The sequence below is a fragment of the Symphalangus syndactylus genome, chromosome 7 (assembly GCF_028878055.3).
Source record: "Symphalangus syndactylus isolate Jambi chromosome 7, NHGRI_mSymSyn1-v2.1_pri, whole genome shotgun sequence".
Taxonomy (NCBI): Eukaryota; Metazoa; Chordata; class Mammalia; order Primates; family Hylobatidae; genus Symphalangus; species Symphalangus syndactylus.
Genome location: NC_072429.2, coordinates 89,860,150 through 89,877,947, shown reverse-complemented (window position 1 = coordinate 89,877,947; position 17,798 = coordinate 89,860,150). Strand labels below are relative to the sequence as shown.

The 17,798-nt window shown below is 37.5% G+C and overlaps 1 protein-coding gene across 2 annotated transcripts in view; it reads right to left on the bottom strand.

Annotated features, from left to right (window-relative positions):
- SLC26A7 (solute carrier family 26 member 7) overlaps positions 1-17,798 on the bottom strand; it is a 142,809-nt gene that overhangs the window by 67,622 nt on the left and 57,389 nt on the right. For both annotated transcript variants that reach the window (XM_063643423.1, XM_055286732.2), the window contains exon 4: positions 7,513-7,677. In XM_063643423.1, coding sequence (XP_063499493.1) covers positions 7,513-7,677 — 165 coding nt within the window. The remainder of the gene's footprint in view (positions 1-7,512; positions 7,678-17,798) is intronic.

The following is a 17,798-nucleotide window of genomic DNA, read 5'->3' as shown; positions in this document are numbered from 1 at the left end:
AAAGACTAGTGTCCTGCCCCAGGTGACTTGGCTTGTGAATGACAAAATCAGGATTTTGACACAGGTCCCCTCAACCCTAGACAAACACGTGCACATTTTACCAATGACTCTCTCATGATTTTTTCAGTCCAGCAAAGAATTTTTCCAAATCTCCCTGCTGGTTCCTTTTCCCTTGGGTTATGGAGGGAAGATGCTACCTCTTTGAAGAGGAGACTATTATGGAGCATGAAGTCTTAGATTTGGAGTTTTAGTGGTGGTATTCAATGGCACCTGGCTGCTTCTCGGGCATACGAGCTCTTCTCACCCTCCAGTCTTGCACCTTCAACATCAGCAGCAGAGTCACTTTAGTACAAGGGAAGCAAAAAGCCTTCCAACTTGATTCTGAAAGCTGTTAGTACACAGATCATGGCCTTTTCTTAACATAAACATATTTGGTGAAAGCCTACCTGTATCTATACAGTGCCTTCACCCTCCGTTCCTGAAGGGAGAGGCATTTTCATATTTTCCCTATCACAGGCAGATGGGGGGTGGTGCAGGGGGGACTCAAGAAGAAAGAATGGGGAAACTGTTTAAACTTAGTCACTTCCTAGAAGAGTAGGGGAATTAACACTTTCAGGCTCTATGCTGGCCATCTTATACACAGTGATTCATTTAATGTCTTAATTAATTCAAGGTGAGCATTATTATTTCCATTTAACACATGAGGAAAATAAGACTTGGAGAGGTTAGCTAAATTGCTTAAGGCCACACAGAAATTGAACAATGGAGCTGGCATGTAGTTCTTGTTCTTGTCTCCCTATTAAACGTATATTCTGCCAGCTACACATATAAAACAAGAGTAGGGTCTGGTCTTATAGCCAAACCTCAGGAATTAATGAAATAGAATCACAAAATTTCTGAAATTCCACTGAAAAGAATCTTAGAAGCAAACTCATTCTGTCTTTCCAACATGCCAAGCTTGTATCTACCTTAGGGAATTAGCATTTGCTGCTCTTTCTTCTCTTTCTTCATAGAATACTCTTAACTCAAACCATTCTATGGCTGGGTCTCTCTCATCTTTCTAGCCTCCATTCAAAAGCCATGTCCTCAGAAAAGGTTTCCCAGGCCATCTTATCTAAGCAGACCCACCCCTGTCACTTGACCACGTTACCCACCTTCAATCACACCGCCTTGTTTCCTTCATTAACACTATCTGAGATTACTTTATTTGCCAATTTGTTTGTCTCCTCTCTCCATATTTTGCATCCCTCCTCAGTGTTTCAATAAAATTCCATGGGAACAAAAATGTTATTGTTCAACTGTATCCTCAATGCCTGTGAGGTGGTCAATTTATTCAGTAAATCTGTTCTAGTGGTTCTTTAATCAAGGATGCATGTTGATCTCTTCCTACTCATGTGTAGCTTGTAAAATCCCCCCAGATTATTCTGATTATTCTGTTGGACAATTAAGGCAGCTTTCACATCCTTGGAACCTTTAAACATGAGTCATGATTGTCGAGGCATGCCCTCTCCCCACCCCAACTTGCTTTCAAGCTCATTACATTTGAATCCTGACTCCAAGCAGATCTAAATTCCTGCTCAGGGATAACTAAAGCCGACTCTGATCCTTTAGAACTTGATGTCAGCACAAGTTCTCTCTATTCATAAGAATTTGATGTCTATTGTCAACTTTGCCTATATCATTATACATCATTAAACATTTTAGAATAGGTATTGATAAGATCAAGCCCCTCAAATCCCACCTCCCTCTAAAGTAGTGAACATAAATACAAAAGCAAGAAAAATATAGGCTGGGTGCAGTGGCTCATGCCTGTAATCCCATCACTTTGGGAGGCCAAGGCGGGCAGATCACATGATGACAGGAGTTCAAGGCCAGCCTGGTTGATAAAGCAAAACACCAGCTCTACTAAAAATACAAAAATTACCCAGGAGTGTTTGTGCACTTCTGCAATCCCAGCTATTCCAGAGGCTGAGGCACGAGAATTGCTTGAACCCTTAAACCTGGGAGGTGGAGGTTGCAGTGAGCCAAGATGGCACCACTGCACTCCAGCCTCAGTGGCAGAGTGAGACTATGTCTCAAAAAAAAAAAAAAAAGAAGAAAGAAAAGAAAAAAGAGAAAGAGAAAGATTAAGTTGGATATTAACCACAGGCTGTACTTTTATCAGTACAAACAAAATCCCAAAAGAAAGAAGGAAAACCAACATTCTGGTAGTTTTTTACATCATTATACCCCAATTTCTAATCAATAACTATATGATACACTTGGAATAAATCCATTTGCTATTACTTCAAGGGATAAAATAAGTCTCAGAACAAATGTGGTCTAAGGGAAGTATGGTATGTTAAATAGCTAAAGACATCATGAGTATACAAAACTCACTTGGAGCAAGCATACAACCAAGCATTCCAAGGTCCAGGTGGCATCCAGCCATCTCTTGTTTGGTAAATTAGTTTAATTTGAATTACTTGAGCACTGGATTTTGTGTTGATGCATTTTTCAGTGAATTGTGAGGGATGGAGAGAGTTTGGCCTACGATGGTTGAGCTGCAAAAATATTTGCTCTCTGATTTAGAATCCTAAAGTAACCTTGGCTACAAATTTCCATATACTTGTTTCATATCCAAATTAAACCTCCCACATCTTCTATCCCCTGCATCACTGATTGAATCAAGTTACAGATGAACATTCTTTTTCTCTCCCCTTTAATTTATTCTGTCCATTTTTCAGGGTATACTGAACGTTCCTGCAATTCACAATAGAGATGTCAAAATATCTGCAGAGAAACTGTGAGCTTTCATAAACCATCAAAGCATGTTCTTGATTCAGAAATCCCACAGGGCCTAGGTCTACAAAGTAGATTTGTTCTCCACGTATAAACCCCATTTATACATATTTAATTGTGATCTCACTCTCTATAAAAGAAAATGTTTCATTGGCTCTGACTTCCTTCTGACATTTCTATCCCATTTTATTAACATTCTTGGTTCCCTTTTGCAGTCTTTGCAGTCCAAACTAGAAAAGTACTTTGCTTGTACTTCAGGAGTGGGGGGTGGGAATTAAACTGTTTTCCAGTTCTGAAACTACCCATTTTTAGGGCAGAAAATAAAAACTTCCAAGAAGGATGGTTGAATATATTGCCAAGCTCACCTTTTGCTCTTGGGTTTAATATATATAACTGTACATAATTATTTAGAGCAGTGCTCATATAAAGCCATGCCAATGAAAGTATCCTTGCCAAATTTATCATAGGCTGCTGCAGGCTGAGACACTGGCACCATCTCAAAGAAACCCACATGTGCTAATACAAACTAGGAATTTTTGTAATTTTTATTGTGCCTTTTGGGGGAAAACATCCTTTCTGATAAAAAGATACTTCATCATTCCTCAATTTAAAAAATTTTTTGTAAATAACAATTAAACTTTTTCTTCTTATCTGTGCAAGGAACCAACTTACTGGTCAAATATTTGAATTTAAAGGAAGCCAAGAATAGAACAATTTAACTTCTGAGCCAGGATCCCAAGACAGAAGTGACCCTTATAACATTATTGTTTCTGCTTATTTTAAAATATATTGCAACACTGTTTATAATTTATTAAATGCGTTTATAACTGCCGAGGGAGATTTGAGCTGAACTGTTGAAAACATTTATAAATAAAAATAAACTAAAAAACATAGTTTTTTTAATTGTAATGATCAACCCCCACTAACAGAAGATATATTTGTTTGTAAAGGTTTTATAAATTTTCAAGCCATTTTTAAGTCATTAAAATACACATAAGTTTGTTTTGTTATTTAGTCTTCTTTAAAATCTGAGTAAGAGTCCTCTATAGAGGAAAAGCATTAGTATCTATTAGTTAAGTGACACTTTAAAAAACCCATAATTTGTTACATTGAACTATTCACAACTAGTAAGAAAGATAATGGCTTCCACTTAATGAACACCTATGTTCGATGCTTTTCATTTTGGAAATGAATTCCAAAAAGTATAATTATCATCAGTGCACAAAACAGACAATACAATTGGAAATCAAAGACACTAGGTCATTAGCTCAAGTTATGGTAACTAACAAGAGCTGAAAGTTACTTCAGAGAAAAAATAATAATTTTTTCCCAATATGTATCTGAAAAAGAACACGTTGATGTAATCTTTAAAGTTTACTAAGAACTAGCCGTAATACTAAAAGAAAGATAGTTTAATCAGAAGTATATGAATCTAGATATAAAACTTTAAGAACAAATTTAAAATGTAAAGAGTTATCTGTGAAGGAATTTAGGAAGGCTAAATAAAAGGATAAGTTAGGCCTAATTATACCCACTCTTCTTAGCAATATAGTAGGGTCATGACAGTTATTCTGGAGGCTCCCTTTGAATATGTGGACCCTAGAAGTTCTCGAAGGGCATTCAAAGGGGAAAGCCTTAGTCATGTGTCACACTCGGGAAGAACTCCTCCCCTGAGGAAACTCTTTAACAACTTTCAGCTAGAAGAGAAAGAGCGGCCCAACCACCTGAGCTTCGCTGGAGTCGGGGCGTGTTTTCCTCATGCCAGATGTAGATAAGGGGAAGGCATTATGCCATGTCTATCCTTCAAGCCTATGAGAAGTCTGTTATCTATCATCTAAGAGGGCAGAACTGAGCACAGACCCCTATGTGTATCTGATTCAAATTGCTCCCTAAAAATATTTCATTGTGGCAAGGACACCTGCCACCCCAGAGCAACCAAAGAGATGGAAATATTAGCTGTTCATACTCATCCAACTCAACTAGGGAATGAGATTCTCTGAATAGCACAGAATCGGACATCCCCTGCAAGGAAGACACCGTAAAAACCACACAGTGGCAGAATAAAGAGACCCCAATCTACAGACCTCAACCTAAGAATAATTAATTAATCAATGGACATTTTGATTGGCTAAAACTGGATTCTTTTGACAAAAATGAGTAGCCCACCTGAGACTGTTAGGAATCATGACTGGCTCATTGTGCAAGAGTCTTAAATATTCTAGATATCCAATTTATGTTCCAAGAATATCAGTAACATGTGCTTTATCTCTCATCAGCCTGAATTGCTTTCTAAAATGATATAACAGTTGTGAAAACTCAGAGGCAGGATGCATGTCAAAGAGTGAAAAGTCCCTCAAATGTGTCAATTCATTCTGCTGTAGGTTCTTTGACATGCTAGCCAAGGCCTGTATGATGTCTTCTTCTCTACATCCTTGCTGAGTTCAGCTCTGCTTCTTTATGTAACACTTAAATCCATCATCAGATTCTCTCAGCCTAAGTACCCCAAAGCACACTTCCCAATATCCCACTGCAACTTGTGCATGATGTAAGATTTATTTCTTAATCTAACACTCAGATCACCAGAATTTTTGGCATTGCAATATCAACATCCATTTGAAACCATGGCAAAGAACCAAAGCACCATTCCCACCTAACAGCCTCACAGTACAGGACTCTGTGATAATTGAAAATCAAGAGCAACTTTTTTTTTCATTTTCCATCAACACAAAGCATAGCAATTTCCATCAACTGAGTAATGTGAAATTAAAGCCAGCAGTCTAAAAACATTCCCAAATCTGATTCCGTTTCAGTGTAAAGTTTTTAAGAAAGACTTCCACCTGGCCAACTTGGTGAAACCTCATCTCTACTAAAAATACAAAAATTAGCTGGGCATGGTGGCACGCACCGGTAGTCCCAGCTACTCAGGAGGCTGAGGCAGGAGAATCGCTTGAACCCAGGAGGCGGTGGTTGCAGTGAGCCAAGATCGTGCCACTGCACTCCAGACTGGTGACAAGTGAGACTCTGTCTCAAGAAAAAAAAGAAACACCTCCAAAAAGTCCCACAGTGTTGATCTACAAGACTAGGGTAAAGTAGCTTGCAGTTTCCCTCAAAAAAAACAAAATGAAAAACAAAATCACACACAAAACCCTTTAACAGAAGTGTTTAATAGAAGTTTATTCACATTGCCACCAGAGAAACAAGCTGAAAGACCAATGTCATTCTCACAGCAGGCTACCCTGCTTCTTTAACACAACTAGAAAAAAGAAAGATGATCATTTGTGTATGCAGATATAATTCAAGAGGCCAAGTGGTAATGGACAGTCATTTCCTTAAACTGCACATGTGCGGACAAGCAGGCCAGGACATTTCCAGGTGAGAGGTCAAGACAGAAACTATCACTGCTTTGGTTCTGTTGTGTAGATCTGCTGTCACTGAAAGTCTTAAACTTTCAACTAGTCACCTGACAGCTTACAGCTACTTTGGTCTGCTTTGTTTGAGCTGGAGCTTGGAATTATGTTGCTTCCAGGCCCAGTTCCAGTGTTCTTGCTTTAGTGTTAATCATTCTTACAATGAATGAATCATTGAGCAGGAAATTATCTAAGAAATAGAAATTCAGATCCAGCTTCCAGCTCCGTGTTGCCAATTGCTTTTTATTAACTACTTTGCCAACTAATCAGAGAAACACACTTAGACAAGTGATACCATTTTTTTCACATATCAAATGGTCATTTAAAAAATAGCCATAACCAGAGTTGACAATGATAAGGTCAGAGCAAAATATTAATGGATACATCTTTTCAGATTGAAATTTATACCCCTTTGATCTAATAATTCTATTATAGGAATTTATCCTTCTGAAACAATCAATGTTTGTTTGGTGCAGAGAATAATATGCAAATAAAGAGGATCCTCACGGGGCCATGTATAATACAGAAATGCCAGAAACCACCTCAATAACAGATAGATAAATTACAATACTCCATTCATTGAGCTACTTCCAGCCATTAATATTTAAGAAAATTAAGAATGACAATACTCTCATTATGGAACAAAAAATTAATGTTATTTAGCATACAGCAATGCATAAAGTTAAACAAAACAAAGTTTGGTTGTCAGCAAATTCATTAACAAGGCTTTTTAAAAAATAAACCTCTAATAGGATGTGAGTTCTTGAGCAATTACAGATTTTAGGTCCACTTCAAAAACAAACCCAAGAACAAAGGAGTGTTGTTAGAAAAATATGTTGCAAATGGCCAGTGCTGCTCCTTTCTCGGGTTCAGGTGGTTTTTAATAGCTGATTGTCTGCTACTGAGGCTTCAGCCACCAATTTCCACCAGGTCTCTGATTTAATCCATACCGGGATTTGCAATACTGAAAGAATGTGGGGGAGTGCACTGTTGTTAAACTGGGCCATAATCCCAGTGGATGATTCCCATTAGAAGCTGGCAACAATACCTGGCTCACAAAAAATTCAGGTTTTTTTTTTTTCTAATTATGCTCCCAAATTAGCTCATATTCCATTGTTCATTACAAGGAATCATTTCCAAAATTAGTAGAAATTACTCACTAAATTAGTTTCATACCTTAAGTCACACTCAAAAATCCTATAAGATTTTATTTAAACCCAAGTTGCTTTAATACAGAAAAATCTCAGTACTGTAATTAATCAAATTCTACTTTGTGAAACTTGCACATTCAAAAGATATGTATGAAAGCATATGAAAAACTCACATAAAAGAATCCAAGTGGTCCGGATATATATGGCATTTTCATTCCCAAGAGATATTTGACTTGTGAAGTCACCACATGGGTGGCAGCCCCAGTTGTCATTGCACTGATCACAGGCTCTGTGACCACAAATGTGGCACTGCCCAGTTGCAGCACAAACATGGCCACCTAAGAGGAGAAGGGAGAAGTGAGATGAACTTCAGATGAAACTCCCCAAAGTTCCCAGAGGGGTTAATATTTGACATATTCTCATTTTCATTTGATAGAATTATAGAGAACTGACGTGTAACAAGCTTCTTACATTGTATATATACAATATCTTGGGTTTCCCTGAGCACATTGTTAGGTTCTAAGAGGTTTCAAAGGTTTCTTTTTTTTTTTAATTTAATTTAACTTTATTTTTTTATTTTTATTTTATATATATATTTTTATTACACTTAAAGTTCTAGAAAACATTATTAGGTACAACATGAGTATCTCAACTAAAATTAACACAATATTTTTTCTAAATTTAGACTTTTCTCTTTTCCTAATCCTACATGTTTCAAAAAAGGGAAATACACTCAAATCAGTTTAATATATGGGTCTACATGGAAGAAAAATTGAATTTGCATTGCTATATCTGTAATTTAAAATTTTAAAAAGGAAAAGACATGATTCACTACTTTATACCCAGTAGGTATAAAACCTCAAAACCATTGAAGAAAGAAAGCCATTCCTCAAGATTCTCCCAGGTTCTGAGAAATGGGAACATACTCTTTGACCAGATACTCGGTCAAGTAGTAACCCATTTATGCCAGAGGTTGTAAATTTATTTTGTGAAAAATCAGACCTTGGCGATGACCTTCAGCAGTAGGATATAAATAATTCCCACAAGCTTAGCATTCCAATAGTGGAACACTAGGCATAATTATTAAGGGCTAATATTTAATAAGAATACATTAGGACTTATTTGTATATGTGGCACTGCAAAAGACAGATAGGGTAAAGACATATGTCTTGAGAAGCCCATAAATCAGTATAAAAATCATTGTCCTTCAACATTCCTTACTTTTCATAGCATCATCCTCCATCTCAAAACCATTTCATGACCAGGCAGAATCATCACCTCTATGTAGAAGCTGTGCATTGAACTCCACTGGGCAAAAGGTGACAGGAATGACAGGAAGCAACAAAACTCTTCTCTTTTTTCCTTTTTCTTTTTTTTTCTTTTTTTTTTAGATAAGGTCTCACTCTGTCACCCAGGCTGGAGTACAGTGGCATGACCATGTCTCACTGCAACCTCCACTCCCCAGGCTCAAGTGATCCTCCCATTTTAGCCTCCTAAATAGCTGTGACTACAGACAAATGCCTGGCTTTTTTTTTTTTTTTTTTTTTTTTTTTTTTTTTTTTTTTTAGAGACAGGGTCTCACTGTGTTGCCCAAGCTAGTTTCAAAATCTTGGGCTCAAACAATCCTCCTGCTCTGGCTTCCCAAAGTGCTGGGATTACAGGCGTGAGCCACCACACCTGGCCTCTTCTAACTCCTGATACCTCAATGACTAGTGTTCTTCCTTTGCAAGAGAGCTTTCAGAAGATGGCCCACACTTTGGCATAATGCAACTGTGTAAACTCAGTCGCAGAAACTGCAAAAAGTAAAATTTGCTATTTTGAAAGTAATGCTAAATTACATTCAAAAGTATAAGCACTAGAAAATGGAAACAAAAGAGGTCATGCTGATATGACTTCTTAATGTGTTAATTATAATATGTAGGCCAAGTCTTAAAATTCTTGTTGGCAAGCCAAGCACAGTGGCTCATTTCTGTAATCCCAGCACTTTGGGAGGTCTAGGCAGGAGGATCACTTGAGGCCAGGAATTTGAGAGAAGCCTAGGCAACATGTGAAACCATGTCTCCTAAAAAAAAAAAAATAGTATTGAGTGTGGCAGCGAGTTCCTATAGTCCCAGTTACTCAGGAGGCTGAGGTGGAAAGATGGCCTGAACCCAGGAAGTAGAAGTTGCAGTAAGTTGTGGTCATGCTACTGCATGCCAGCCTGGGCAACAGAGTGAGACCCTGTCTCAAAAAATAAATAAATAAAAAATTCTTGTTGGCAAATGAGATTAACTCTTAAAGAAATCAGAGGGAAGGATAACAACAAGATCTCCTTTATCAAGAGGTCACAGTGATGAAAATGAGAAATATAAAGTGATATCTGGTACCACTAGAGCAAAAATTGCAAAATATATTATTTCTTTATTCTGATCATAATACAATAACCCCTTGGCCAAAAGCAATAATGCTCTGAGCCTGAATTACAGTGGATTTTCATGGGCTCAAATGTGAAAATTTGAACCTATATTCTGACCCAGGTTCTACCACATCCTAGGTTTGTGATGATAGAAAACCTACTGAAATTCTCCAAGCCTCATTATCATCTATAAATTATTAAAGTGATATTTGCCTTATTTTGTTGAGTTGTGTAAGATGAGTGTGAAATAATACATGCAAGGGCTTCGAAACCTGTAAAATGTTTAACCTATGATGTAGCAGGAACAACAGGGGGTGTCATACATATCTACCTAGTATGGAAAAACAGTCACCAGTTTCGAAAATGTAGAAAGGGCCACACTACATTTTCTAACTCTGTAAAACTTAAAAGAATGTAATGAAGAAGGAAATGTATTTAAATTGTTTGCAGTTTAGCAGCCACTTTTTATTCAATACATAATAAAGAAAAGAATATGGGGTGCCAATGTGGAAATCAGGCAATCTGTTACAGCCAACTCAGGATGCCAAAGCAGCAGCTTCTGCTACTAACATTTTTTAGTGACTATATTTGTCAAAGAGAGATGTTCTGAGAGAAATACCCAAGCAATCAATTGTGTGGGCACAAGTGGAACATGGTGATTTTTTTTGTGGGGGGCAGCTCTTGATTTGTGGTCAGTTGGTTTTCATTCTGAAAACACAATCAGCTATGAAAAACATTGAAACAATTATTCCCATGTATTTCTCTACTAGTAAGTTAGTTCCAACTTATGACATTAACTCTTACAGGCCATGAGGATGAAATTAGCATATTACTGAGGTACGATGAAAACCAGAGTTGAATTTTCATTTCGGCTAAATGTAGAATACAAGTAATCCAAATCTTTGAAGTGGCAAAACCAGTGTGCACACATGAAATTTATGCATACTTGGAATGTTGGAAAGTTTGCATCAGTATGCCAAGTAATCTTGAGGCCTTGTATAGACCATCATCATTTTACCTTCTGTTTTCCACTTGTTTCCTAAATTCCAGTGCCTGCTGAGAGGGTTAAATGATTTGCCCTGCCTGGGAAAGAAAGGCTACCTAACCTTAAGTGGTCACCTACCATACCACTTCAAGCTAAACCACCAACTTCTAGTAGCAGCTTCTTTGTCATTTCCACAATTTAAAAGTTACAAACAAAAGAGTCCAGAAGAAGTTCAAGACATAAAAAGAATTCAACCATTTCAAGTATTAAAAAACATGGGAACCTACCTTGCAACACAAATGAGAAAAGATGAATTATCCTCTTTTAAAATATCTAAAGACTCAAAATATTATTGTAACATTCTACTTGTATACATTATTATACTTTTTTAAAAAATCCTCCTACCAAAAGATAAATCTTTAACATGGAGAGTTCTCGACTCTGAAAGGTCAAGTTCCTTAAAGACCTAATTTCTGATACAAACCACTGGGCATATGAAGGATGATTAAAAACATATGAGGTTTAACCGAGGAAAAATTTCTGTCTTCTGAATGACAAACTTCTTCAAAACCCAACACAATGGCAGACGTGTTAAGAGGGAAGAGGAAGAAGAGAAGTAGGAAAGGAAGGGGAACTAGTGGAGGATGGGGAGGGGAGATTTAAGAACCCCCTCTTTTCCCACCACTCAAATTTTAGTAGCTAATTCACACTGACATTAGGAATCTGGCATACAGATGCTGGTGTACACAGCTCAAAGGTAGTACACAAGCAACACAGGCTTTGCAAGAGGGGCCCACAGATTGAACCATGTTTATCTTCAAACTGAAGTATGTGAAATGGGGCTCTCCTAGAATATTGTGCTTGGAGACCCAGTATTTAAATTTGATATCAATGTCAAGGATTTTTAAAGCTAATTACTTAATAAACAGCCACATCATCTCCTTTTACCAATAATATGGATGATAATATTTCTAATCTAGAAGGCCAACTCCCAAAATCCTGTCCATGCAGTATTTCATGAGGAAATCAATTTCATACAATATAGTTCAGCTGTTTGTAGTAATGCTGATGTTCTGGGCTAATACTGAAATCCTCTGACATACATGATCAAGATTCACTAGCATGATATTATTTGATAATGCTTCTATAAACACCATGTGTTCCACATTAATTGAATGTATCTAGATTTCAGGCCTTTTTTTTTTTTGCAAGTAGCCTTCAAATATTTTAAAATAACAAATAGTACATAGGAAACAATTATATTAGCCCGGTGGATAGAATATAGAACATATTTTAGGTTATGTTGGTTAGTCTGCTATCTGGCTTTTACATTATACCAAATCACTTATTGGTCCATTCAATTAATATTTATTGAATATCTACTAAGAGTTAGGCACAACACTGTTGCAGATTATGCAGCTAAAGATACAGTTCACACCCTAAAAGACTGTGTAAAGAGATGTGAAATGATGATGTTGGGAAAGGGGACTGTTAACCAGGACCATGAAGAAGAATGATATAGGTGACCGGATGGTAAAGTCTGAAAAGCTGTTTGGGTGGGGCCTGAAATGTTAAAGAGCCCTGTGTTGTATGCTGAGTAATATATTCAGATTTGGGGGAAAGAGTGAAACTGCTAATAACATTAGGAAAACAATTTAGTGCTGTTCAGAGATATGGGAGAAAAAAACCTCTGTGTGACCAGAGGTCTTGAGAAGAACAAAGCAGAAGGATTCAGACTTCCTGATTTCAAAACTTATTAAAAAGCTATAGTAATCAAAGCAGTGTGGTACTGGCATAAAAAGATATATAGACCAATAGATAAAATAGCCCAGAAATAAACCCATGCATACATGGTCACATGATTTTTGACAAGTGTACAAGACCATTCAATGAAGGAAAGGACAGTCTTTTCAATGAATGGTGCAGGGAAAATTGTATATCCACATGCAAATGAACGAAGTTGGACCCTTACCTAACACCATATACAAAAGTTAATCAAAATGGTTCAGAGATCTACATATGAGACCTGAAACTATAAAACTCTTAGAAGAAAATCTGGAGCAAAAGCATCATAACATTGGATTAGGCAGCGCTATTTTTAATATGACACGAAAAGCATGGGCACCAAAAACTAAACAAATTTGGGCTTCATGAAAACTTTAAAAATCTGTGCATCTAAAGACACTATCAACAGAATAAAAAAGAAACCCACAAAATGGGAGAAAACATTTGCAAATCATATATCTGATAAGTGTTAATATCCAGAATATATAGAGAACTCCTAAAACTCAACAAAAACAAATATCTGATTCAACAACGGGCAAAGGATGTGTATAGACATCTCTCCAAAGAAGGTATACAAATGTCCAATAAGCACATGACAAGATGTTCAACATCACTTATCATTAAGAAAATGCAAATCAAAACTACAATGAGAGAGCACCTCACATCCGTTAGGATGTCTACTATCACACACACACACACAGACACACACACACACACACAGAAAGTAAGTTTTGGCAAGCATATGTAGGAATTGCAACACTTGTGCTCTGTTGCTGGGAATGTAAAATGGTATAGCCACTACAAAAAGCAGTATGATGTTTCCTCAAAATATTAAAAATAGAATTACCATATGGTCCAACAATTCCATTTTGGGGTATACATGCAAATAAACGTTGAAAACAAGATCTCAAAGACATATGTTTACACTGATATTTATAGCAGCATTATTCAGAGTAGCTACAATGGATACCCAAGTGTCCATCAATGGATGAACGGATAAACAAAATGTAGTATATAAATACAATAAAATATTATTGAACCTTATAAAGGAAGGAAATTCCAAAAATGTAACAACATGAATGAACCTTGAGGACATTATGCTAAATGAAATAAGCCAGTCTCAAAATGGCAAATACTGTATGATTCCACTGACATGAAATACTTAGAGTAATCAAAATCACAGAGACATAAAGTAGAATGATGGTTTCCAAGGGCTACAGGAAGTGAGGAACGGGAGTTATTATCTAATGAGTATAGAGTTTCAGTTTTACAAGTTGAAAAAAGTTATGGAGACATATGTGTGAAAGAAAAATAAAAACTTGGGACCTCAATACAATAAGCCAAAAGGAAAAGAAATAAGCTGAAAACTGAGTCATGCAAGAAACTGCCTTGCCTTTGGTTACTAAGTAGACAGCCACAGATAAAGGTGAAATATCTCCACAGGTAGCCACTCTATGTTTACCTTATCTTATGTAAAGTGCTGATATACTGAGGGCAAGAGGAAAACATAGTTAATAATTCCCCTACCTGCTCCTATTCCCTTGCTACATGTGGATTACCACATCCTCCCTCCTCCTCCTCCAGCCTGCTTTTCCCCTTTAAATATTGAAGCCCACAGAATCCTTTGGAGAAAAGCACAGACCATAGACAATTTTTTTGTGATGCTATGTTCGTTTCCGCTTGGCATGTCCTTAACCTTGGCAAAATAAACTTCTAAATTGATTGAGAACTGTCTTAGATACTACTTGGTTTACAAATGGTGGAGGTGGTTGGTGGTTACACAACATTGTAAATGTATTTAATACTGCTGAATTATATACTTAAAAATGGCTAAGATGGTAAATTGTGTGCCTGTTTATTTTTCCACATTATACATATATGTGTGTGTGTATATATATATATATAAATATATATATAACTAATCATTTAGGAGGTCAGGAGTTCTCAGAATGGAATGCAGAATATGATAAAGAATCTAATTGGCAATGATTGTGCTTTTTACTGTCTCTATAGACTTTATAAGTTCTGCCTTTTACAGAAGGTTATTTAAATGGAATCATATAATATGTAGTCTTTTCAGACGGGCTAAATGGATGCAACAACCTCACTGAAGTGGGTGGCAAAAGAATGTGCTAACATAAATAATTTTGAAAATGACTAGAGTCTGGAAGACTAAAGGCAAAAAGAAACACTAGACTCTAACTGCTGAGGTTGTTTCCCATGGGGATGGGGTTAATAATTCTGAAACCACTGTTGCAGCAAATCCATACGGGTATAGCTCTGCAGCAACCTCAACTCTTGCCTCGTCAGAAGAAAGAATTCAGCTGAGGGGCATAAGGCAGAAGGAGAGACTGAGACAAGTTTTAGAGCAGGATTGAAAGTTTATTAGAAAGCTTTAGAGCAGGAATGGAAAAAAAAAAGTAAAGTACACTTAGAAGGGGCCAAGCAGGCAACTTGAGAGACCAAGTGCACTGTTTGACCTTTTGACTTGGGGTTTCATATGTCGGCATGCTTCTGGGGTCTTGTGTTCCCCCTCCCATGATTCTTCCCTTGGAGTGGGCTGTCTGCATGCACGCTGGCCTGCTAGCACTTGGGAGGGGAGCATGTGCAGTGTGTTTACTGGAGTCATATGCATGCTCACTTGAGGCGTTCTTCCCTTCCCAGTTGAATTTCCCTGGAAGGTCATATACCAGTAAAACTCTGCCATTTTGCCCCTTAATACGTGTTCTTGAGCCCACTCGCTCAACTCTTGAGATCTTATTGGGAAGCTGTCCTCACCCCCTTATTTCGTTTTAACATTCTTCTAAATCTAGTAACCTGATTTGTCTCCTCTTGCTTTCAGGCCATCAAGCTCCAGATCCTCAGTGAGGGATACCATCCTGCCAAATCACCCTTCTGCAGGGGACCCATAAACTGCCCATCAGTGGGACACAACAGAGGAAAAGTCCTGTCCCTGTCCCCCTTGGACTTGGCAGGATACCACTTTTACCAACCAATGGAGCCAACCCTGTCTTGACAGCTAGCAAAAGGCCACGACCCACAGAACCACCGGACTTTTCTCCATTTTCTCCAAAAAAATTGAGTCTTTGACATTTGTTGGGGGAAATGTTATAGTAGGTAGCTAGTCAGACATGAGCAGGGCAGTAGAGGGCCATCCTCCGCCCCAACCTAGAATGTCAGGTGACCATCAAGTGATGGTCAGGCAGTTGTTAAACTGTTTCTCTAAAATAATAATTGGTCCTAGCCAGAACCAGGGAAAGGAAGTCTCCCAATAGATAGAAGCACCTGACACTGGTGATCAGCAGCTTCTCGCTAATATCTTAAGAGTTGGGCAAGTGGGCCGAACCATGCATATTCAGAGGCAAAATGGCAAAGTTTAACCGGCTTATGACCTCCCAGGGACATTCAAGTGGGTAGGGAAAAACACCTCGAGTGAGCATGCATATGACTCCAGTAAACACACTGCACATGCTCCCCTCCTAACCAAGTGCTAGCAGGCCACCGTGCATGCAGACAGCCCACCTCAAGGGAAAAATCAGGGGAGAGGGAACGCAAGACCCCAGAAGCATGCCAACTTATAAAACCCCAAGTTAAAAGGTCAAATAGTGCACTTGGTCTCTCAACTGGCCTGCTTGACCCCCTCCCAAGTGTACTTAATTTTCTTTTTGTTCGTGCTCTAAAACTTGCCTTGGTCTCTCCTTCTGCCTTATGCACCTCAGTTGAATTCCTTCTTCTGAGAAGGCAAGAATTGAGGTTGCTGCAGACCTGTACCCACACAGATCCACCGCTGGCAAATATACTGGAATTGCAATATATATTATATTGCAATATATTATTATATATTATATATACTGGAATTGCTAACTTAAGCAAATGGATGGTGAGTGGTAGGAGCCAGGTTCTCACTGCCAGAGGGGGAGGTTTCAGACAAACAGGCCAGAAAGCTAGAATGATCATTGTGGTAATGCATTAGGGTTGAAGACCCAAGTATATGCTCATGTTTAACTTAATATAGGCATAGATGGATATATAAATACATATAGATATCATTACATACATATAAATTATACATAATATAATTAATATACATAACGTATATTTTATTGTGATCTCAAAAGTTGGGCGAGTGGGCTCAAGCATGTGTATTAAGAGGCAAAATTCTGGAATTCTGCACAGATTTGCCTTATAAGATTTGCTGTATAATTAAACATAATTATATTATGTTTAACATACATAAAAATATTCCCTTGCTCCGTCAGATAAAAAGCCTTAGAAGCAACAACACCCCAGTAGCAATAAGCATACCTACCATCTAAATCCTAAAGTCTAACAACTTTCTCTAATAAAACAAATCAGAGATCCTTAGAGAAATGGCTGATTCTAGGACTGAGCAGGGCATATATAATATGAACCTCGATTACCTTGTAGTGCCAGAAAGGAAGGAAGTGTTAAACAAGTAAATAAACAAATAAGCGTGTCAAACACAGACACAGAGCCAACTGAAAGAGCTCCCGATGTCCAAAGCCAGGACAATTTGAAGAGCAAAATAAATAAAGTAGTATTGGATTATAACCAAAGAATAGAACAAATATCTTAGAGTCCAGACTAATATAAATGATTGACTAAATAAATAAATAGGGAAGAATAGGCAAATATGTTCAGAATTCCAGTAATTTATGCAGACAATATCCACTCATTAACTCCCCACTTGACATAACCTCCACTCCTTAAGTGTGGGCTATTCATAATGACTTATTTCCACAGAATACAGTATGGAAAGGGAGAAAATAGAATAACTGACAAGTACTACCTCAGCCAGGTGATCAAGTTAACATCAACGATGATAAGTGTTGTTATAGTTTATGATGTGGTGAGACTGTCACTGGTTTAATGAGTATAGAGTTTCAGTTTTACAAGATGAAAAGAGTTGTATAGATGGATGATGGTGATGGCTGCTCAGCATTATGAATGTATTCAATGCTACCGAACTACACACTTAAAAATGGTTAAGATGGTAAATTTTATGTTATGTGTGTTTTATCACAATTATATGTAGACACACACACACACACACACACACCTCTTCCTCCTAAAAACACATAACGCCAATCTAATCATGGTAAAAACATCAAACATATCCCGATTGAGGGGCATTCTTCAAACTACCTGACCAGTACTCCTCAAAAGTGTCAAGATCATTAAAAATTTAAAAAGTCTCGGCAATGTTCAGTAATTAGGAAACTGAAGAAAGACAGGACAACTAAATGTAATGTGGTATCCTGGATGGGATCCTG